Genomic DNA, 24,527 nt, shown 5'->3' on the forward strand with positions numbered 1-24,527 from the left:
ATTTATTGACGAGAGAGAGTGAAACTCACAGCCATATATTCTGCATGCTTATTTTATTGCCAACGTTTATATTAATAACTCATGAGTTTATAGTCTAATCATAGACTAGATTAAACGTATGTACTCTGCGAAGCTTAATGGAACAAGATAAAAACAGAGAGTGAAACTCGCCACTTACTAAGAAGTAGAGATCTCCACGTGGTTCGGGGAATTAATCGCACACTATGGTCAAATTGCTCTCGCGAATCCAGTAGTCCCATTAATGTATATTATTACTTCATTGAATGCAATATAACAAGTGGCATCAAACCAAAGACTCCGTGGAAGGGATGGCAAAATTCCCCACGAGTTCAAACTTGAATCTAGTGAACCACTTAAACTTAAAATGGCTGGCCTTCTAACATCTAAGCTTAGATATCTGAGAGCAAGGGCTTAGAGTCTCAATCAAAAGCTGCCACTCTCTGTTACGATGTCAGAGGATCCAGCGGCGCAGCACCCAATTGGTAAAAGGTGGTCCATTCTGCAGCAAAGATAGACAGAGTCCAGAGATATATACATTTAGATACCTAACTATATATATAGATATAGTTATAGTTATAGATATAGATATAGATCTAAGATGGTAGATGTAATTTTGGCAGGATAAGTATACATAGAATGTAACTCTGCCAGGAAAAGAAAAGGGTAGCCTAGAAGGAAGAGAATTCCTTTCCTGCATGCTCTGTAGCTGCAGCATAAGCATCTCATTGCTGCATTTGTAGCAGGAGAGGGTTTTAATGGAGGGGAGGAGAGGGTTTGGTAAGAGATCCCATCATGCAACTACCAACATAAAGGCAACTCTGTTACCAACGAATGAACAATGCATTTTGCAGGCAATAGTAGGCCAGGCTTTACTTAATACTAAGCCATGGCTGGGTATGAGGATATGTCTCTGTTTCTAGCTTTGACCACCTTGGAAACTATGGTTCCTTCTTAGATATATCTTTCAGTACTTATCTCTAATTTCTTCCTATAATATTCTATAAAAACGATTTAAGATTACAGAGACCTATTTATTTTCTTCTCTCTGTTATTATTCAGAGAAAAGCCGACACTTAAATAGTGTCATCTCATGTAGCTAAAATTTAAACTGGAAAATGATCATAAATATGAGCCCGTACTTTCTATTCTCTGATGTGGTTTTACTTTTTCAGGAATCAAAACAAAAATTTCCAATTAGTTAATTCTCCACATCAGATTTCCAACCAAAAGGTCTTCTTCTTTTTTTTCAACTAGTGGATTATATTTTATATAGCATGCTACCTAACTATAGAGAGGTTCTTAGTATTTATGACCACCATAAGTATCCCAAGTCAAACTCTAGATGCCAAACAATTAATTTAAGACAACTGTTGAACATGTATGTTGAAAATATCTTAAACCACTCTAAGGAGATTGGATCCATCTCATACTTGCTTAATATAATAATAATCGTGTAACAATAAGTGTAGAAAGATAATTACAACTATACAGATCTAATTCAAGATCGAAACAATTATTAAATAATTATAGCACTTACAAGATAAATTTATCGGCTCCGCGCTGATCCTCACGGCTAGATAAAGCTCTTACTCACTCAAACTTGTAATGTGCGGCTTCCTTTGATTGATTTTCAATCTCGGTGACCCTCGATATTAATATCTCCGTCATAGTGACCCTCGAGTTAAAGTTTTTCCTAATCTAAAGAATATGAGATAGGTAGAATCTATTCAGCACATTCCACCGCGGATTCTCCGAAAGCGGAGATCTTGATATTTTCAATAACTTCAAAATGGTGGCTCAAAAAAAAAATATTCCAAAGAGATGCCTTAGGGATTGGATCCCTTATACACCTCCAATAATAGTCCAAACTGCCCTTCAAACCAATGCATTCAAACCATAGTTCCCTATCATGAAAATTCATTCCAAGTCATTTTCATTCCCCCAAGTGGTTAGGACTATTCTTCAAAATGCCTATGCATAAAAAATTCTTTATTTTTTCTAATAGTTTGAACTACTCTCAAAGTGATTCAAACCACTTCCTAAAAGTATGTCTTTCTTTTGAATTTCTTTACACATTCATAGTGTTTGTGCATATGATCATGTAAAGATTCTAAATATTTTTTATATTTTAACATATGCTCAACCTATTACATGCATATATAAGACAAATTCACATGCTAAAATAATTCGATCCAATTCATCTGCCTATCTGAGCATAAAAGGGGAAGAACAGAAAAAGAAAAGGAAAAAAAAATTAATTTTGCAGCCTGATTTACTTCTCTCTATGTGTTTTGAACTACATTCTTCCACCAGATTTGCAATTCTCCAAGGGTTATGTTCATGCTTGATTAACTGCAGAAGAAGCATCAGTGAAGTGAAACCAAGAGTTTTTGCAATCACCATTGAAAGGATATGCATTTGCATCTCTGATTTTTTACTCAGACATTAACATGGACTTTGAGAACTTAATAGTAGTAGTTTGATCATTTAGCAACTTATTTATAGCACTAATTAAATATTAGTACATCAGATCGTCTTTGATGACTAATAACTTTTTTGTGTCATTAAGAAAGAAAGTCATAGCAAACCAGGCAAATGATCATCGAATCAGATGACATGGATTTTAAACTAGACATCTCATTTATCTCATGCCTCTCGACGTTAAGTTCTAATACATGTAGTTCATACATAAGATTTAATAACTGACCACAATCAAGCAAGTCTTTATATACCTCTTGCTACCGTTACATTACGACAGAGCTGTCTTGCTAAGAAGTAGTTGATTTACAGGTAAAATCCAACAATAGAGTGGTAATCATCAAATGCTTGCAGAGAAGACAACACAAGGAACTTTCTCCTTAGAAATTACAAGCACTGCTAGAGGAACACCTAGATTATCAACGAGAAGCAAACTCTATACGATTTGCTTCAGAAACAACTCATTATTTCAAGGAAAAGAGGCCTCCTAATATCTCATCTCTCAATCCACATATACAAAGATATTACAAATGAAAAAGTTCTCAGCGAAATAATATGGCACGACAGCTTCTGGATTATTATGCAGTCTTCATCTCCAACTCCTGTTTCAGCCCTAAAAAAAGTCCACCACTCTTCCACAAGGATCCAACTGCATGTTGAAATATGGAATAATCCCTCATTGTAGCATAATCATTTGACGAACATTTTATTTAATGCTTCCTCAGTGTCTTGTTTGGAAAGGCACGTCTCTATGTCTTTAGCATCTGAACTCGCAGTCCTTGCATGCGCATAATTATTGTTTGACTTTGTTCTTCTTTCAGTGATGGCAATGGAGATGTCATTCGGGAAAAGGTCATGAAGCACGAATGCATGAATAACTGTGGACAGCAACAAACCTGTTACAGTTATAGTCGATATCCCTGAGAGTGCAACTGACAATGACTGAGTAAACGGATTATCCACTTCTGATGCATATCTAATTGTTGCAATTGATGCCCCAGTCATTGGGAAAGTATATGCCCACCATGCCAGTGAAAACCTACAGAGATTATAGAAGATTTTAGAATGTGCCACATAGCTAAGGCATTTCCAAGCAAGATTCCTTCCAAAGGATAAAAAGAAAGTATCACTTTACCTGAATCCTCGAAAAAAGTTGATCCTAACAGCCTGCAAATGAACACATGACAATGCACAAAAATTTTAGATGCCAAAAAGTTACCACAGAAACTAAGATAATTTCTGAATTTACTCGTTAACACTACAATAACTGAGTCCAGGTATTAAATTGACAGTTTGACAATCTATTTGAGTACTGATTGAGAAGCTGCATAGTTCAACAAATCTTCCAACAAACAAGTAGCTACTAAGTATGAAAATGTACTTTAAAGCTAAAGTCAGGACATTTGAAGTAAAGACAAGATAAAATTAACAATACTTCCATATGTATACTTAAAATGGACTGGAAATTTGATTCTCTTAAAAGGAATAATGTTCCAACTTTTTCTAGTTTAATAAGTTCTGTCTCTTGCATTGTTGGACTAACTATTTATACTCTATACACCATTTCCGGTATATTTGCTATAGAGAATAGAAAAAAAGAAGAAAAAAAAACATTAGGTATTTTCGAACAGCTTAGATACTTACAAGAGAAACATAGAGGAACAGAGCAATGAAATAGGAAATCCTTGATCCATATCCGAATTCCCCTGTGATCTTTGCCCATGCCATGCAAGCAACACTAGGTGCTGCTACAAATAAAAAGAAGACTGGATGAAGCTCCTTTGGTAGGGTCTCATTTGTTGGAAGCCTCTGGTATAAAGTTACAAATAGTACAGAATAGTGAGCAAGTCCAATGGCAAAGAAGAAGATGGGCCCTTCTTTAAGTCCCATGGATGCACCCAGCAATGCACCAACAAAGTTACCCACAATAGATAAATGATTTGAAGGGTTAGCAACTTTTGAAAGTCTCCTTTGACCTCCAGACATCCATTGGCCATAAATCTTAAGCTCAAGGCACAAGATTGGCGTCATGAGCACATACCACAGAGCACCATGCAGATTAACTGCCACAGATGGTGGCACTCCAAGTGCTAAAAATAGGCAGGCTATCCATGGAGCAAAGAAGAAATTGACTCGAATGGGATGATAGTACTCCCTGCGGACGGCTTCAAAGTATAATATAATTTTCAGAAAGTAGATCAAAGATACGATGCTCATTAACACAAGTGAGATGCACCAGAGAATAATATTGATTTCCGACGTAACATGCAGAAAGCTTGTGGAAGGAGATGAAGCTATATTCTTCCACAGGATAGCTTGGCTGCTTACACCAAGACACATACCAAAAGAGGATATTGGGAAGCGAAGAAGGAAAGGCCATTTCTTGTCTTCCGGAAGAATCAACTGCTCTGATTCCTGCAAAAGACTCCTCTAAGTAAGACAACTAGCCAAATTGTGAAACTAAAAGAAGAGATAACTCTTAACCTTCAGCAGGACATACTGCAAATAATTAAGTTATCTTGTTGGTCCTCAGTTAAAACACAAGTATCAGCTAGCCAAATCACATTGCAAAATTGACATTTTTGAGGAAGTGGGAGTTGGGTATTGGGTAATATTGATGTTTGGGTTCATAAAAATCCTTTGCAAATATTTGATACCACAGCCCTGTAAATTAACTTAAAACCTTTTGCAAGACCACATAACATATCCTGCTTCTGTATGGTCCACAACAGTATCTATTGAGCATTGACTACTATATCTTACTATTGAAATATTAACAACTCATTGCAGAAGTTAGTTATTAAATTAGAAAAAGGAAAAACAAGAAGCAAGAGAGTCAAGAGACTGACGTATTACTCACCCTGAGAGTCTCAAGCTCAGGTCCTGCTAAAGCATCAAAATAACGATCCACTGGCGGTAGAGGCTCCGGTTCAGGAGCTTCTGCAGCAATAATCTCTTCTGTTTCCTGTGATTTTCCACGTAAGTTTGATATTTGTCTTTCAAGCTTACCAGACCATGTCTTAAAAGAATCATAACGTTTATCTCTCAGCCTACTGCTCCGCAGCATCCTTTGCTGATCAGGAGTTGCCTTGTCGTGTGCGTTTCGTAATGGCATGGGTTGAGAATGAAAGATTCCTTGCTTTGGCTGTTCAAAGCTTACAACCTTGAAATTAATAGGGAGATTTGGTTGTCCATTTGTACCATTAGCAATAGATCTCTGGCTAATTAGATCTCCCTGATCCTGTTCTATGTAAAGCCCGGAAGGTGATGATGGCATGCTAATGGACAGAGAATGAGCATGATGAGATTTGATCACTTGAACTGGTGAATCTGGTGAAGGAATATCAATTACGTTAATCTGACTTTCAATGTCTTTAATCTCTAGCCCCTGAATAAAGTGCAAAAACATATGTCAAACAAGGCCGTGAATAAAAATAAAATATAGTTCAAGAAAAAAAATACTCTCTAACATTTAGCTAGAAATTTTCTTACAAGTGAACTGGAGATAAAGAATGTCCAAAAAGGGGAAGAATATTCATGAATATCATATATGCAAAGAGTAAGGCCCCCAAAAGTTCACAAATTTTTAAGGCACCTTGAGTTCAAGAGAAAAAATGACTCAATGAAAGATAGACTATTTCCAAAATACATAATCATTTGGCAAATTACATATGTACATAGGTATGTTCATCAATAGCCATTAGGGTATGAAAACTTGATATCTCAACAGAAAGACAGTAAACCTACTATAGAAGTTGCATTTTCTGGCCGCGGGATGGGAATGGTATCAAATCCATCAACTTTTGATTGGACAGCTGTGAGAAGAGATGGAAGTTCTTCTTGGAAACCCTGCATAGCTGAGGCTTGAAACTCTTTGTTTTCCACCATAACAAATTGCCCTACGCCACACCAAAAAAAAAAAAAACATCCGATAAGTGATTCATTAAGGGACTGGAAAGTGAAAACATAGAAAAAGAAACATCAAGTTAATTTGTTTCTCTTAACTAACCAGACTTATGATTCGTATGTTAAGACTAGTAGAATATTAAGAAAAAAAGAAAAACCAATTGTTTCTTCAAAGTTCTGTATACTGGTTCTGTTGACATTGAACAAACTCATAATGAAAGCCAGAAGTAATAATCTCTTTGAAGATATAACAGCAAGTCATACCTGGAATGATACAGTCCTTTGGTACAAAAACAGAAAAGCATTTCAAGACAATGAGGGAAGTAGAGCTTCTCTTAGTTCTTGAGCCAAAGTGGCCCACTTGTCCGGACACCTTGACAAGTATAGAAACACTACATGCCACCGAATCTCAGAGTAATTAGTGACCATGTGCTTCAGATCAACTTTGCTACACCTAAGAAACGTTTGTCTCTAAACAATGGTATTCTACACATCAGCCTTGACTAATTTAAATTCCAAGGAAAAAGTTCAGATGCTTTTAAACTAGGTGACATAGGGATACATAAACTATAAAACAGGAGCATGTGCCAGCCATTGTCTGAGTTGGAAGGATATCTTAATGTCATATTTAAAACAATAGCAGGACCACAATAAAACAAACAAATTCTTCCTCGTAGAGAAAATATATCAACCACCTAACATGCACGAAGTAGAAAATGCAACATCGATTCACTCAACCCAAACATCTGCAGAAGCCTCTTTTCCTCACAAACTAAACACACCCATATCCTAATCCACCCAAAGAACCATCTTTTCTATCAATCAACTCCCAAGGTGGGACTTTTAGCCAAAGATAATTGCTCCATATGAAAACCAAAAGATTGAAAGCAACGGTAAATAAACCGAATTACCTCAAATTGAGTTCCGAGAAATATATCCAACATACAAGAAACGCGCTTGTAAACGATATTGCTACAGCCAAAGGAGATTCCTAGCAAGGGATAACACCGAGATCGTCGAGAGGCCTCGAAGGATTCGGAAATAATTGTCATTTTCCTTACTCTATAGGGAAAGAAATCTACCACGAGGTCGGCTTCGATTCCCTTTAGAATCGAATTTTCCTTTTTCTTTTTCCCTCGCATCTCAAATCTAGCGCTGTCTCGCGATTCTCGCGCGGGCTTCTCGGTGCCCGGGCGATGGATCGGATTGCGCAGGAGACCCAGCCCTAAATTTTGTACGCAGTTCGATTACGATTAGCGCGGAGACGGGGAGGGAAGAAGCAGAGGGGAAGAGGACACCTCGAGCGAGCAGCGGAGGTTAGCCGTTAAAGCCCTGCGTTGGTAATGGGATGGCACGTGGCGGGACCCTTCCTTACGCGACAAGTGTACGGCTACGATTTGCCGAAAACGATTGTCACGTCAGAGGTCACACTTTTCCCACACCACATGCCAACTGTGCTGGCGTAAGTAGCAACTGTTCTGGTGCACGAATCTTGATGCTCAGAGGAAAAACAAAATTGAAAGAAAGAAAAGGGAACAAAGCTGATCATTAAAAATAAGAAGGGAAAGGTGAAAAATGGGAAGTAGTAAGATGTAATTTCCAGGGGGATCTAATTTGCTCCCAGTTGATGCCAATGGCAATGGTGGTGAGAGAATAGAGATGCCATAAGTATCCTTCTCTTCTGGAATCCAAACAAAGAGAAAAGGACAGGTTGGAGGAATAGGGAAGGAAATAGCTCGCGAAGAGACAAGGAGGAGAAAGACAAAGATGGAGGCCAGTGAGAGAGATCAACAAAAGAAAGAAGAAGAAGAAGAATATATATATGTGAAGTAGTAAACTATATGTATGAAAGTATGAAATCTTACAAGCATTAATATCACCAGGTAAATCAAAACAAATACTCATGAGTCGAAGCTAAACTTACCACTTAGTGTTTTCTTGGATCGATCTTGTAGACAACCAATGGACTCTCTCTCTCTCTCTCTCTCAAGCAAGCAAAGAGAGGTAGGTAGCAAGCAAATGATGAAGAGGAGGGGATTGTAGCAATATATAGAGAGGAATTCTCCAACCACAGCTGGTTCCAGAGAAAGAGGAAAAGGAAGTCAAGTCCCACAACCACAAGCCACAATATATATATCAATTAGCCCAACGCCACCATTTATATATCGCGTAGCCCTCTTCCATACCTTTCTCCTTTTCTTTTATATATATATATATATGGCATTGTTTTGGGGCCATCCACGCTTCTTCTAGCAATGAAGACTAAACCACTTTTTCTTCTTTTTTGTATTATTGATGATGTAATTTTCTTTTCTTTTCTTTTCTTTTTATTTATTATGTATTAATTTTGTTGGGAGACTGGAGAATCCTAATTCAAGTGCAACAGATCTAGTATAAAGAGCCCAATATTTTATGAGTAATTTCTTCTCTTTTCTAAAACCAAATTTATGCATTTAATTCGCATGATAACTTGATGCATGGGTCAAATTGCGTGAGGAAATGTTAACCCTTAGACAATGCCCGTGTCTCACTAGTTATGACGAGAGATTAAGGCAGTGATTAGTTTATAATAAACAGCCTCAATAGCATAAGCATCACCGCCATGCACTACTAGATGAGAGATAGTGCTACTCCTCATTATGATCCGTTGTGTTCGATTAATAATTAAGCCTAGCCTACCCATTCCAATCTTTATTTAATTTTCCTCGTGATACCACTAGCTGAGAACCTTCCCTTTGAAATAAATGAAATCCACATCCAGCTATATTTAGACATCAAGTGGGAAACCAAAAGGCCGAGAAAAATTATTAATTAATATTCCTTTGCTTGTTTACAGCCAACCAGTAGATTAAAACAATCTGAGTAAGATTTGAACTCTAAAAACTACTAATAATATAGTAATTATCGATTGATCTAAAAACTTAAGGTGTTGGCTAGATTAACGGACTAACAATATATATATCATATCTTAAAAAATGATAGAGGTTTTGTTATTAGAAGGAGACAAAATGTCACTCAAATCAGCATAACTTCATACTAGTATGATAACTTAAGCTATTCACATAACTAATATTATAATGGTTAAACATCAGATACACTAAACTATTAATTGTTCTCGCTGACCTACTAACTTTGTGAAGGTATGGTAGCAAAGCTGGCAAGCTCGATGAATCACTGAAAGAAGACCACATTTGTCAAACTGGGAAGTCTGAATAAAAGTATTATGAATACGAACTTGATACGCAAACTGTAGTTTTCATACGCTCATCTGGGACATGGAAGGTGACCAGCTAAGAGTATATATATGTGGAATGAGACAAGATGAGCCCAAAAACAAATTGGCGACGACGTAATATTCATCCACAAGTTATGAGTTCAAAGGGTGACTTTTTGTTTCTGTTTTTGAAAGAATAGAAACACAGAAAGAGACAGAAGTATAGTCAACTTGAAGTGGACAATTTAAGAGAAGAGAAGATTAGGAAGAACGAAGAGCAGAAGAAGTTGTTCTATCCCTGAGATTGTTTTAACACCTAAAAGACGTAATAGAGTAGGAAAGATGCTAATATTTAGGATGTCATGCCTTGAATTATACCCAGAGAAACTAGGTTCAATGAAGGTTTGAAGTTTGAGTTTACAAGTTAAAATCTTTCTTTATTATTATTTTGGGCGAAAGGAGGGGAAGATCTGTCTTAATCCATGATACTAGTCTAGTAAGTAGCTGATGCCAAGTGGATTGGGGATCATTTTTTTTTTGGACTTTTATAAATCACACCCTATATTTTATATATTTTGTGATTAGCACTCCGTCTGTGGGGATTTTGTAATGCGGCCACTCATTTTTTCTATAATGTTCATTTAATACCCTAACGTTACTTTAACTAACTGACATTAACAATGTTATATAGTTTATGTGACTCTAGTTTGAAGATTACTAAAATACCTTTAAAAGTTCCTGACCTAACATAAATCCCCACAAAATCCTTCTTTCCCAAACTAAATCATAATCCCATAAAATCTAAATCCTCTTATCTATAACTAAACCTCACCTCACAAAATTATATCAAAACCCACAATCCACAAGAATCCCCCAAAATCCTAATGACATACAAGCATTAGAAGCTTTCCCCAACTTTATCTATTTTTCTTCATATCTTTAACTCAAACTATTTTTTTCTTCATCTTTCCCTAAATTTTCTTTATCTCCCTCCCTATCTTTTAGGTCGCAAGCAACAAAATCGGCTTGGCATTTAAAGAGCTTTAAGATCTCCATGACTTGGAGTTTAAAAGTTCTAAGATTGGCTTAGATTATAACAGAATATTCTCTTTCTAGTATCATTCAGTTTGATTATGGTTAAATTAATTCAGGGTGTTAAATGAACATTATAGAAAAAAGGGAGGTGGCGTTATGAAATCCTCAAAGACACCAAATCATAAAATAGGCAAAATATAAGGTGTGATTTATAAAATTCTCTATTTTTTTTTAATTTGCTGATTGAACGTAAGTTGAAACGATGATTCAGAAAGATGTGATCGAAGTACATCTAGTTCAACTTCTTCCTGGGAGATTACGTTGGTTGGTAGCCTTGAAGGGTTTAAATCCTCAGTATTATTTAGCAAAATTTGTTCTACAAGATGTGCCTTTATTAGTGTGCAGAGGAATGACAGATATGAAGCCATTGGATCGAAATGATGGTCCGTAGAAAATTTAATAAATAGACAAAGAAAAAGAGAAGCAAATATTGCTTGCTCGTGAACTTTTTTTTCAATTTGAAGTCAAAAAGCCTTGAAAGAAAAGAAAGCAGAGATGTCATGATGCGTGTTGGATCTGAGATATGGGCAAATCTATTCCTCTATCGACATATTCTGATACTAATAAAACACAGAGTGAGTGGCTAACTTGGTGATCATGACGTGAGAAAATATAAATATGAAATAACCTTAGGCTTCCTCAGAAAGTAGCACTCAGAAGAGAAAACAGAGGGGAAGAGATGGGAATAGGGAAGATTCTATTGTTCACCACTAACCCTTATTTACTTCTACGAATTCATGTACCGTCTGGAAGGCATCGTTCTTAATGGAACACCGAAAGTTTCCAGTATTCCTGTGAGAAGTCTTTGCCTTTTCTATCTGAAAGCTACAAGGAGGAATCCAGTCATCAAAGAAGTGTTTTGATCTTTTCTAGAGAAAGGAATGAGTAATACCTTCTTTGGTAGATTCCTTCCTCTGAAAGGATTTATTAGTAAGAGAGCAAGCCCCTTTTTTAACTGATCACACAACAAATATTCAATGGGAGAACTGCAATGTTGTTGACATATATTCTCTAAATGTAGTGTATCATATATATAGTACTATAATAATCTTACAGATAAATCTATTCCCTGCATTAGTATCACAATTATGGGTTTTTATCTCACAAGCTCAGAGCAGTAGGAAGGATTTCTTTTTTTCTATAATTACATTACGAAAATAGAGTAAAAGGGCATCTTGATGCACAGGATTCTCACCCAAGGCAGGACTGGAGGAGGGAAGAAGTAAGCAATCTTTCCCTCATCTTTTAAGAGGTTTTTTATGACTCAACTATTGAAGCAAGCCTTGCCCCAAATGATGCTAAGAAAAGCACAGTGCTGGATAAAAATCTCTGTAATATATTGAGAATCTTGTTAAAATGATTAAGACTTGACTTAACAGATGCAGCAAATATTCATCAGGTTTTGTGAAGTTAAAGCCTGTTGGAAAGAAAGTAAGATGCATCAGTCAAGCCACAAGACCATAAGAACCGGTACATCCACGAGTAACAATAGGAGAACTGAACAGTACATCTACAAACGGAAGGCTGGAAATTTATTTAACCTTGTTCAAGTTGCTCAAGATCACAAAGCCATCTGTGAGGAAAACACCATTACTAGATCCAATAAGCCACTACTTTGGACGTACGAGATAGGATGCCCACACCTCATTGGCAGGTGGTGGTGGCTGGATCCAGTGCCCTGGAATTCGGCTGCATTAATATACCAGGATTAGAAACTCAGTTAAAAAAAAAGTTGTTGCATGAAAGCAAAAGAAAAGGAAAACTGTCGTTTTTTTAATAGCAACAATTTGAGCTTATTCATTCAATAACTAAATGAGCGAGCTTAACTCAAGGTTTGAGATTGATCAATAAAAAAGTTGAGTACAAGCTTACGTTGCTCAGATTTATGTTTGAACAATGACCAGACAAGATGCTCAAACCAACAAACATAGTTATCCTGATCAAACAGGAGAAAAGGAAGATATGCTTGAAAGCCCTGAATTCAACAAAATAATACTGACAATTACAAAGGACTGTCCAGACTCCAAGTAGGTGGGAGCCTCATGAACTAGGATGTGTTTTTTTTTTTCAAAAAATGTATATTTAAAAAAGAGCGTGTCCAAATAAATGAGAGCGTTGGATCCTGCAGAAGTTGGTTTGTGACACTAAGCCTTCAACATGATGCAGCAGAAAGAGTTACGTGCCTGATTTCAATGGCTCTCAAAAATATATAAAACATAATCAAATCAAAACCAAGCAAATGACTGAATGGATGTTGATTATATACAAACAATGAAGCGCATAATCTCATTAGTTTGATATTGAAGAAATTGGTTGATTCATAAACTAAAAAGGAACTCTTTGCTATAATATCTGTTCGACAAATCTAACTTTTAGCAAGTGAAAGCTATATCTCACCTTCCTCGAGGTCTGATGTAAGAATCCCATCTTCGTCGAACCTGCAATGATAATCAAATGGCATCAATCTACATAAGCATTAAACCACAATAAAAGGAAAGGAAAAGACAAAAAGAGGAGTATGGATGTAAATAGGAATTGATCTAAATGAATCAATATGTCATGTGTTACTTTTAGCAGGTATGACCTTAGAGAAGTTAGCTTCATTAAGTCATAAATGGACATTAAGAAAAGGTTATAAATGGATAAAACTAAACTGAAGGAACATTTCAGCAATTCTCACATGCTCTAGATATTCTAATGGACTTTTCCATTAACAGCTAGTGATATTTGCTCCAACCCCATTCCATGGAGTACTTATTAAATTATTATAATATTATCAAATAAGCACTCTAACCTATTATAGTGAACCAAATACTTAATATGAAATCCATAAATTTGTCATGCCAGTCAGAGTGTATCTTGATACTCATTATTCCTACCTGTGCCAACCTGAGCCACTAGATATTGAACATATCTTACTTCAAAAAGATTTGATTTGGGATCTCTTTCATCCTTTTTGGTACTACTCTATTATTTGGTCCTTGATCTACACAAATTGCATTTCAAATTTTAGGAATCCAAGGGCAATTGTGATTTTCTACGAGTTATTTACCCCAAATTTTAAAAGATCTGAAAATTTGGGGAAAATCATCAAATTAGAATTTATTGTATGATTAAAATAGATACAGTACTTTCTATGAGAACTTGCATGTGTTAAAACCACACTCATGCGAAGATATTAATTTAACCCTTAAAACATATTTTAAAGTTCTAAAAATGTTTAAGGATTGTCTTCTGGCAATATTGAGGTCATTCATTATGTCAGCACTTCATCTGCTTAGCATTGAATGTGTCAATACATGCCTTTGCTGAGCCAAGGCCGAGACAACCCTTGATAAAATCTACAGAGCACGAGATCCTTACAAGAAAAATAAAATCTTCGCAAGAAATTACTTGGAAGGAATAACACAAAAGGCATCATCTTTAATGATTCTCGTATTCTAATTTCAATCTCTTATAAGATCCAGGACTTCAGGACTTCTTTAATTAAATCTAACTTAAGAGGCATGAAGCAGAAGTTAGAAGAATATAACAAAAATAAAAATCTAGAATGTCGACTGCACATATGGCACCAATATATTTAATTTCTGGTAATTCTTTTGCCTTAAGTCTGTCCATCAACCCTATTGGGGAAAAAAAAATGGTATCTTACATTGAGAAAATTCCAGATTTAAAATTTGTAAAAGAATGAACTATGGAGTCAAACAAATTATTATAACCTTATCTGTCACCTAACTTATTTATATTAAAACCATAACTTTCAACAATAAATCTGAGAGAAAAAGAGTTGAGGTGATGTATCATTGTGTCAATGCCTGGAAACAATGAGCAGCAGTTCCACCTACTCCAAGATCTTTTTCACTTAAACCTCCATTTCAAATTTCTAATGGGAGCTGCTATTTAAAAATTTTCAGCAAAAAGGAAACTAAAACTCTCTTGTAGTTATATGACCTTCATGAAAAGATCTACCACTGTAAGCAGGATCAAAGAGATGCCATCAACTTGAAACAAGAAAAATCATATAATACAGGAGATTTTATATTTGAAAAGCAAATAGATGCTCCACTAAACCAAAGAAAACAATGAAGAATGATTTTGCATAAGATGATTTCCAGAAGCTGCCAATTTTAACATATACCGTATAGATGCTTTGACAATTTTAAGATTCCTACAGTTAAATCTTAGCCACGTCATAACTATCTCAACTCTCAGCTAAATAACTAACAAATTGATTTTTATAAAATTATTTATATGCTGAATTTTACATATTGGTATGACCAAAAGCAAGCAAACAATGTCTATAGTAGTATTACAGGTAATTTCAGGAGTTGAAGCATGTTACCTCGATTAGTGTTCCCATATCATTGTTGCTTCCATGATAATAGTGGTAGAACTCAAACGGTAGATTGGCAACAGCATCATAACCTCCACCAGACCCTTTCCTGTCAACTTTTTGTTCTTCGTGTTCCAGTTTCTCACTTGACTTTGAACTTGTTTCACTTTCAATCAAATTTAATTTGTCTTGTTGCTTCGATGCCTCACCACTATTGTGGTTGATTTCATTCACATCAGTGCTCGTAATGTGGACAGCTTTTCTTGATTCCTCAGCTATTGCTATAGCATCCTTGGCAGCATCTCTGTCAGCAGCAGCAATAACTTCCCTTTCCTCCTCCTCAACAGCAGCTCTGACTCGGTCAAGAAAACTATCATCCTCTTCAGGAAGAAAGTGACCTGCAGGCGGTATGAAATATAGTTATTTAGCTTATTCATCATTTCTTCTTATCTTACCACTGATTCACTTTCCTATATATCTGTGGATAGCATGTGGGAGTCTGGGTAACGGAGCCCACTAGTCACTACTTGGAATGGCCATGCCAAGGAAAATGCAAAAAGAAATGGAGGAGAAAAGGAGAGGATGCTGTTCATCCATGTTCACCCTTATCTACTTCACATGGTGTCTACTCAAGACTCAAAACTTAAAAAATCTCAAATGGGAAGCAACATTTCTCAATGTTTAGCCACTAGGAACATGCGGATGGTTGTTTCCACTTCAACACATGTCCCTGACCCTGTCCCTCCCCTGTCTCTTTGGTTGTTTTTTCCCCTCCTTTCTTTTTTCTGGTTTGACCTCTCCCCATCTCTCCTGCTGCAGAAGACCATTCTGGTCTGTACTATCTAACAGCAAGAGAACTCTACCAAAACAATTTCTAGCGATCTATGAAAGTTAAAACTATCACTGAGTCAAAATTTGAACTCTGACATCCAACGGAGCAACCTCTCTAATGCCCTAGGACTACATGAACTATCTGTAACAAGATTGAAAATCAATCTATCCGAGACAAACACGCACCAATTAGTTTGTTTCTCACACATTTCCCAAAAGTGAAATCTCCTATTATTTGGCATTAGAAACATCAGTAGTTTATCCTGTTCAAGAAGTCAAATGCAGTGGTATCCTTGCCTGTTTCATGACATCAAAACAGGCTCCCGGAAAGAAGAAAAGATTATGATTTGAAGCTACGAGCCAACAATAATCTGCCTTGATGGAATTGGTTTAAGCAAAGTAAAAATGTCTTATATCTGAAATTAAATACTATAAAGAATAAGACAGAAATCACGCAACAATGAAAAAAAGAGCTACCTAGCTAAGCTAAGAAAGTCTTGAAACATGAATGAGGAAGAACAATTGATGAGAGCAAAAAAGATCTTGCCTTGTTTCTTCAACTTCTGAATTCTGATGGATCGAAGCTCTTGTAACTTCTCGACAACTAACACGAGCTCAAGCTGAAATGAAAAATCCCACATAAGAAAAGCTGATTGTCCTCAAGACCAAAAATAGTTTCTTTTAGTTCTTCCCATCACACACTTACTAAAGAGGAAATCACAAGCTTTACTAAATAGGATGCCAAGTAGCTACCCTTCAACATTCCTATCCATTCTCTTGCAATGAATACAGAATAAATTGAAATATATAGGCACATATAGCAAAGAAGAAAATGAACATATTAGCAACTTTGTCATATTTCGTTGCATCCTTCAACAACTGCACTTAGACTGCAACTTTAAGCATGTAAAGAAAAGCGAAACGTAATGCACATTAGAAAGGTTAAAAAAAGAAATCCTAGAAGTCAAACAAGGAATACATTCTCATGCTCATAAGGTCATGGGTTCATGATGTTGATGGATCCATCATGGAAACAGCCTCTAGAAATAGGTGCAAGGCTGTAATCAAATTCCTTCTCTGAAGGACCATTTGATTTAAAATTAGTGCAAGGAAGATTGATCTTGTAAGTGAGAAAAAGGTCAAGAAATGAAGTTACATACTGCAACCACAACCCCAAGCATTTGATCACAAACACTTGGAAAAGTTATCATCAATCGATTACAAAAAATATATGCATTACAAAATTGTTGAAGACCAATTCTTAAATCACAGAATGAGAGTTCATCACTGTAGCTAAGTTATAGTCCTAGCAGTTCAATTATGTGGTAACTTTATATGAAAGCAGCATCATATAAACTTTGAGCACCTGGTATCTTCTACTGGCCATATTTCAAACAGTAATTAACTTAAGCAAATTTGAATCCTGTCAAGAAGGCAGAGTCTCATATTTAAGATTTCAGCATTACAATTGTTAATGCAGTTCATGATTTTCAGTTAATGAAACACTATCATAAGAAGATTCAATTTTGGTTTGGACCCCTAGATAAAATATAAAAATTGGGATAAAATGGATTGTCTTTTTACCAATAGTCACAAGGTTCCGAGCATCCACATCAGGATCAGGATTGGCCACCCGAGAAAAGTAATATATTTTGGTTGTATCGACAAGAATGGTCAGCTGCTATGAAGCACGGATACGAATACAAAATATGGGGATATGACAATACAAATACGAGGATACAATAAATTCTTAAAAGTAGGATATGGATACAATATGTATATGCCATAAAATAAATAAATAAATAAATTTTGTTGTCAACCAATATAACATATGATAAAAAATTATTATCACAAATAAAATAAAATAAAAGAAAGCTACAGATTTAGTATCTACATATCTAAAATTTTAGAATAATATTATAATAGAAACTAATAAATAACCTAAAATGTTAGTGAAACATTGAAACCAAATTCAACTATTAATCTACAATTAATTTGGATTATTAAATGGCTTTCAAGTTATATGTTTAATTCATAAAGCCTTAAAGTATCGTGAAGGATTGGATAACTATATATACATATAAAGTATATATTATTATATCATCTTTTAGCATTAAAAAAGAAAAAGAATTGGATGATCAAGAAATGTATCAGAGCCGTATCCTGTTGTATCAGAAATTAAAATTATTTTTTTAATTTGAATATTACTCCAGCCGTATTCGATACGTATTAGGCCATATCAACGCCATATTGGTATCTGATATGTATCAAATACTGGTACAAAGAGGCAAATGAAATATCCGTAAGTCATAGGTTAGCTGTTTTGGTATTGAACTTTTTTTAATTATAAAAAATTAAAACTATTATAAAATGCATAAAAATATCTAAAAATTCAGAGAAAAAAAACAGTAGATAAAAAATGACACCCATGTGTTTGAACATTAGGAGGAACAAAAAATAATTATTTTTTACTCTCTCTCTCTCTTCTCTCTCTCTCTCTCTCTCTCTCTCTCTCTCTCTCTCTCTCTGTGTGTGCAGTAGCAAAGATGTTTTCTTTTTCTTTCTCTATCTCTCTCTCCACCCCCTCTTCCTTTCTCCTTGCTGCAATAGCAAGCCTTATCCCTACTGCTGCAATGAAGAGATAGGGAGAGGGGAAAGACGGAGAGAGGGAGAGGGGAGGAAAGGAGAGGGGAGGAAGGGAGAGGGGGAGATAGTAAAAGAAAAGGAAAACCCTAACCAAAGAAAGAGAGGGTAAAAAAAAACACATCTCTTTAGCAATGAACAGCTTGCCAGAGGTTGAAATCGCCTAAAGAATACTTGTCATTACTTGTTGTCTGTTATCATCGCTTGTTGTCATCCGATAGGAAGAGATGGGATGCATCGGGAGACTGAGAGACAAAAAGGAGAAGAGAGCATGGAGAGACGAGGGAAAATTAATCTTGCTTGGATTTTGAATCTGGGTCCGACACGATATTTTAAGTGACTTTCAACTATTTTGGCCTAACCTGGCGGAAAAACACCTATTTTGACCAATCTGTCCAGTTCCTTCTCGAAACTAGGCATAGGTCGGGTTCGGTTGAAACTTAGATCCATGATTAATAGTCTGAAACAAAGATCAAAATCAACAATCTTGCATGTTTCAGCCTGTTCATTGAGTTCAGTCTTAGTTTTCAATGTACTTTGACAGGTACTTTTTCATTTAAGGCAAAACCTCAAACCAGCTTCAAACTAATGCAAAATCTTTTTGGAGTCATCCTAATAAGCTAGCAATGTTTACAAATGTCTACCGTGCCAAAGACAAGAAGTGAGTTATTAATGCAGAAAGGACCACATTTTCTGAGCTGCAACCTACTAGTCAAAATTTACAACATTTTATGAGCACTAGTATCAGTAGAAGATTAAATATGTGATTTAGAGGATTGAGCAAATCGAAGAAGACCAATTGTACATTATTGATTTAATGTTAAGATCCATGCAGCTAGTCCTTGCTTTTGCTTGAATGCGGCAAAATATAAACTAAATTGAGTCAAACTACCAGATAAATACTAGAGAAACTATATGCTAAAATATTTTCCTGGTCAAGGAAAACAAGTTCCAAGGATCATGCCTCAGCTATGGATGTGATACTCTATGTCAAAAACAATTCTGTTTTTTTCCAGAAAAATTTATTAAATTAATCTTAATTTCTTAATCAGTTATAGTGCATTGAAAAAGTAACATAGTGCAGTGCAACACATGATTAATGAAAGATCATCCTGAATAAATTACAACAAAAGTCTCAGAAATCCTTACCTCAGACTCTAAATGCTTCTTCTCCTCATTAGCTTTCAATTTCGCTATTGCTCTCATGCTTTCAACCTGAATTTGCATGCTTAATTAACCATTTAACCTTTACCAAACTAACAAACAACTAAAGATTGTACAGTTTCGGACAGCACAAAACAAGGAACTGTGGCATATCAAGGTTCATTTTATTGAACATGTAGCTAAACATTGATTTACTTGCTACTGTTATTTGCAGCAACAAGAACATATCTTCAGCAAAGAGGAGTACAAAAATCTACTACAATTTCAGATATAAGCCAGCTACATAAGTATTTGATTTTTTAGTTGCAAAAGGGCAAATTTCATGCTTACAACCAGAGCAATATCTATTACACTTAATGGCAAGTACCTGGTGTTTGACTTACTATCTCATGAATGTACTTAATAACTGACATGAAGACACTAACATATTATAGTAAGCCGCTAAAACTTATAGATGATATGGTACCTTCTGTCTTGCTATGTCCTTGGCAATCTCTCTAGCCCTCCACTCATCCGCTGCCTGATCAGCTTTCTCATGATTTTCACGCTCCTATAAAATAATGAATTATGCAAAAGTATTAGTATCATGTCATCATAACATAGCATCAGCAAGTTCCTTACAAGATTAGCATTATAAACTTATTAGTTATTTCAGCACAGAAAAGCCCATATCTTCCAAACCAGATATTAACCACCTTGCAGAGTAGTTCTGCAACATGTTTCCTCTTTCTCTTCTTCCAACGTTTATTTCTTCTGGACTTTTGCAGCTTTTGGGCTAACTTAGCTGCCAACGACCTTTCTTCCCATGGACCTTCTTGACTAGTGATTGCAGTAAGGGGGGAAAGTTGATCTTTAAGATGTCTATATAAATTATTAGCAGCTTCCTTTGAAAGAGACTCCTGAGAATCTAGACTAATTCTCTTTTCCTTAATCGTCTTGAAAAATTGTAGAAGTCTATCATCCGGAGAAAATTGACTGGCATCTGAAGGAATTGAATTGTCTGAAGATGGTGACAGTTTTCTTGCCAAGTGGTGATCAGCAGATAAATCATCTCCTCGAGTGTCAGTGCTATTCGATCTTATAAGGAGAATTCCCTCTAGTTCATTCAGCCTGCAATAGAGATTAATGTCAGAATTAAGAAATAAATCTTTAAGAAAGTGAGGAACACCATTAGAGAACACTAAATTTAGATGGTGAAACACATACACTGCTTTCGAAAGGTTAATCGTTTCTTGTAACTTCCTAAGATGATCATGCACATTTTCAGAGTGCCAAAAGGAAGTCCCAGCAGTTTGTGCAGGTTGCCATGCTTGCAATTGAGGAGGTGTTCCAAATGATAATGGTGTTGGAATCATACTGCCAATTCTGGAGAAAGAAGAAACTTCATGGGACACAATGTACCTGCCAGCAAGAGGAACAACTTATACCGTATCAGTGATATGGGATGGACCCAAGATAGAACACAGAGTGTACAGACTGACAGAACTAAAAGGCCTTCTCACTCACCCTTCAGAATTTTAAATTAATCTCTACATATTTTTAATAGTAAATAGATCCAAGATAAATGGAAGCTCGGGTCATAACTGTCAAAATAATTTTCATCAGATAATTGAGCGAGAAAATTAAGTAGAAATTGCAAGGTCTGATGAAAATTAATTTGATAGTTATGACCCGACCTTCCATTTATCTTGGATCTATTTACTGTTAAAAATATGGAGGGATTCATTTATCTTGGATCTATGCTGATAGAGAGAACCGCTTAGGATCCCTATAAGCATCAATCGCTAGGAAATCTGTAAAGACATTTGGATTTATCCTGGTATTAGGGACTCTCATGTCTCTCTTATTTGTATTCCTATCTCTCTCATTAGTACGAGTGATTTAAAACTCCAAAGCGCTTCAACAAAGATCCATAATAGATCATGTAAGGTTACTAGATGGATTGATGCAACATTACCTTTGAAACATCAAGCTTTTTGCTTAGGTCAGAAGAATGTTGAAGCTCCGCATCATACTTTTGTTGTAAATCCTCAATTTTCTGTTAAAGTAATAAAGATTGGAAACTCAAAGTTAGAAAAAAGCAGGAGCAGAATATTATATATGTCAGAGGCATTCAAAAAATTTCTGACCTTTTGATTTGTTTCTAACAAAGACCCCATTTGTTCAATTTGTTCTGACACTGCATTCAAAACATTAGATAACAATGATTCAATAAAAAAACAAACATATAAAGCTTGCAACATAGTAGAATACAGATAAACTGGCAATCCTTCCTTCAAGTTTACGTGAACTCTAAATAGTGTTCTTGTGTGCTATATATAAATTTCTGCATCTTACAGCAAAGGGAAAATATTCATCAAATAAAAGTTTAAACTCTTGCCAAAGTCTCAAATCACTATTTTGATCAGTTCCTACCGTAGAGCTGCAGAAATCCCACTATCATTGTTCTTTCTTCAATCTCTTTTCCTTCCTACACTTCTCATTTATTCTCAAAAGAAAAAAGCATTGCTCACAATTTATGAATGGAAAGATCTCACTAAGGGGATAACTGCAAAGTTTGAATCATTCTGCATACATCAAGATCTTACTTTATAAAAAGGTTCCAATGCAGGTAAGTCGTGTATCATTGATTCTTCTATTAAACGAAAAGAAAATTAAAGCAGAAGTCATTGGATAGAACTTATGTTAAAAAAAAAAAACCTTCACTAATTTCATTCATTTTTAAGAATTAACCAAAAGCATCGATATATCATCTGGCAGAAAATAGTACTTTAGTTGAAAAGATCTGGTGAAGCCTAAAAGTGCACCAGTTATTTTTGAATAAGAGAATCAACTCAATGTGATCAGAAGTCAATGGACAGAACTTACGTTGATAAACTTAAACCTTCACTAAGTTCATTCATTTTTAAAAAGTAATCAAAATATCATCCGGCAAAAAATATTACTTCGGTTGAAAAAAAAATCTGGTGAAGCCTAGAAGTGCACCAGTTATTTTTGAACATGTGAAAGGAAATCACTCGATGTGATCTTTGATTTACAAAATACAGAAATTATCATCTCAGTTTAATTGGTGGAAAAAACAAAAAGTAAAGTTTGAGATAAAGAACATACCGTATTAGTTACCTTTAGCCGACGAATTGAGATAAACACAAGCCTTCACATGCAACACAAGGCTTGAGGGTCCCGATGGAGGAGGCTGATTCGAGGAGGAGGAGGAGGAGGCGTGCCGACGGTGGAGAACGAGAAATAGGCTTGCCGACGGAGGAGGAGGAATAGGCTTTCCGACGGTGGAGGAGGAGGAGGCTTGACGGTGGAAAGGGAAGGGGAAGAGGGGGAGGAGGAGATCGGCCGAACGCTTAGATGAAAAAGGGTTGGGAACTTAGTAGTTTAAAATTGAAATCGAGCCTAAATCTCAAGGTAGGCTCAGCTTATGCTGAGTCGAACTCAAGCCGGTCGTTTATTTTGACACCCTTATCGGTTCGATGCATCCAAATAAATTCAACGATTATGATCGCACACAAAAGAATTTATACGACTATAAAAGTTGAGCTATCACAATCAAAATTATTAGATACATACAGATTTGGGTGGAACTTTATTAGTACACAAATATATGATTTATATGATCTCCTTTTCTTTATATTCCGTATTAGGCTAGTAATAGTTTCAATGGCATTAATGAAGTTCTTCACGTTTAGAATTTTTCCATAAAAAAATTGAGCAAGTTATTTTTCATGTTTTGTCTTTTTGACCGGAATGTATACACTGATGTTTCATTAACCTCAAAGTAATAATTACAGCTTGATACACAAAAGTGAAGGGCCCCCCCTCCCTCTTAGCTGAAAGATAAGCTAAGCAACATAAAACTCAGAGTATCAACTTGTAACAATATAAGTACTCATGCAAATAAAATTTTCAAAAGGGATAGAGCATCGACCTTAGAACAAGTCACCCTCCTAGCTATCAGATGCGGCTCAGCAAATAAGAATAGTTGCAAGAGACTTAGACTCAAAACACTTCCCAACAAAGGGTTGACGTCCTATGGCTCATCCCATTCGAAATAAATCCAACACGCATAGAGACCAGCCAACTCGACAACATCGGCCAAACAAATCACCAAATCATTCTTGAGGCAGTAAACTGAGAACCCCAAGTCAGCATCTACACAACAGCTAGCTATGGCGGCAAGTGGACCACTACCAGGCGAAGGGGCAACCAACTTTCCGCAGTCATGGTAGCTTCTCCACAGGGTAGCAATCGCAACACTGTAGACCCAGCAAAGGGGATAGGCAAACGGGTAAAGAAGGCAGTGATGGTGGAAGGAGGATGTTGCTAGAATTTCTGACATACCTAAGAGGTCAATGGACACCACACATAGGGGTTGATGGCGGCGGTGGAGAGTGAAGTAGAAGGAAGCAGAGCTGGAATGAGTGGACATGGGCCCAACCGTTGCAAGAGATGATGATTGGAGAGGGGCGGTCGAGTTGGAGGCTGCGCCATTGAGAGGAAAGAGAAGGATTTCAACGGAGAAGGAGGCAGAGGAAGGTGCCGACAAAGACAGAGGCGAAGGAGGGGCGAAGCAATGTTCCGATTGAGTTGGAGCGAAAGAGGGCTGGAGTCAAAGGAGAAACCGATGACGAGGCTTGGCCTAGACGGCTTGTCTCCACATCCACGCACCTGGCCGCACAAGGGCCGGCAAACCTCGAGACTAGCGAGGAAGGGGAGAAGAGAAGAGAAAACTATAATGGGAGAAAAAAAAAAAAAGAAGAAAAGCCCCAACCAACTAGAGGAAGGGAGGGGAGTGAAGGCTGAACGAAAAACTCGTCACTCGAGGAGGAGAAG

At 36.3% G+C, this 24,527-nt stretch overlaps 2 protein-coding genes across 6 annotated transcripts; both read right to left on the bottom strand.

The window, feature by feature from the left end:
* Positions 1 to 2,760: 2,760 nt before the first annotated feature.
* Positions 2,761 to 8,562, bottom strand: LOC140766110 (S-type anion channel SLAH2-like). Of its 3 annotated transcripts, none has more exons than XM_073105537.1 (6): positions 8,330 to 8,562; positions 6,247 to 6,398; positions 5,360 to 5,887; positions 4,144 to 4,914; positions 3,635 to 3,666; positions 2,761 to 3,538 (listed from the first exon to the last, which is right to left on the bottom strand). In XM_073105537.1, the coding sequence occupies exons 2-6, from the start codon at positions 6,385 to 6,387 to the stop codon at positions 3,190 to 3,192; spliced, it is 1,821 nt and encodes a 606-aa protein (XP_072961638.1). In that variant the 5' UTR covers positions 6,388 to 6,398; positions 8,330 to 8,562; the 3' UTR covers positions 2,761 to 3,189. The 3 variants fall into 3 exon arrangements, with proteins under 3 accessions (XP_072961638.1, XP_072961637.1, XP_072961639.1); XM_073105536.1 differs by lacking the exon at positions 8,330 to 8,562 and adding an exon at positions 7,317 to 7,860; XM_073105538.1 differs by lacking the exon at positions 8,330 to 8,562 and adding an exon at positions 6,670 to 7,860.
* Positions 8,563 to 11,727: 3,165 nt separating this feature from the next.
* LOC140765941 (U11/U12 small nuclear ribonucleoprotein 59 kDa protein) lies at positions 11,728 to 23,084 on the bottom strand. 3 transcript variants are annotated; one of them, XR_012105249.1, is made up of 12 exons: positions 22,797 to 23,084; positions 21,815 to 21,864; positions 21,643 to 21,723; positions 20,892 to 21,086; positions 20,381 to 20,795; positions 20,152 to 20,235; positions 19,671 to 19,736; positions 16,426 to 16,498; positions 15,057 to 15,445; positions 13,112 to 13,152; positions 12,256 to 12,403; positions 11,728 to 12,131 (listed from the first exon to the last, which is right to left on the bottom strand). XR_012105249.1 is itself a non-coding variant. In XM_073105281.1 (11 exons), the coding sequence occupies exons 3-11, from the start codon at positions 21,651 to 21,653 to the stop codon at positions 12,325 to 12,327; spliced, it is 1,353 nt and encodes a 450-aa protein (XP_072961382.1). In that variant the 5' UTR covers positions 21,654 to 21,723; positions 21,815 to 21,864; positions 22,809 to 23,084; the 3' UTR covers positions 12,226 to 12,324. The 3 variants fall into 3 exon arrangements, 2 of the variants coding, with proteins under 2 accessions (XP_072961382.1, XP_072961381.1); XM_073105281.1 differs by lacking the exon at positions 11,728 to 12,131 and having other exon boundaries at positions 12,226 to 12,403; positions 22,809 to 23,084; XM_073105280.1 differs by lacking the exon at positions 11,728 to 12,131 and having other exon boundaries at positions 12,226 to 12,403.
* Positions 23,085 to 24,527: the final 1,443 nt, after the last annotated feature.

This window comes from Typha angustifolia, chromosome 8 (assembly GCF_048772165.1).
Source record: "Typha angustifolia cultivar Huaian chromosome 8, ASM4877216v1, whole genome shotgun sequence".
NCBI lineage: Eukaryota > Viridiplantae > Streptophyta > Magnoliopsida > Poales > Typhaceae > Typha > Typha angustifolia.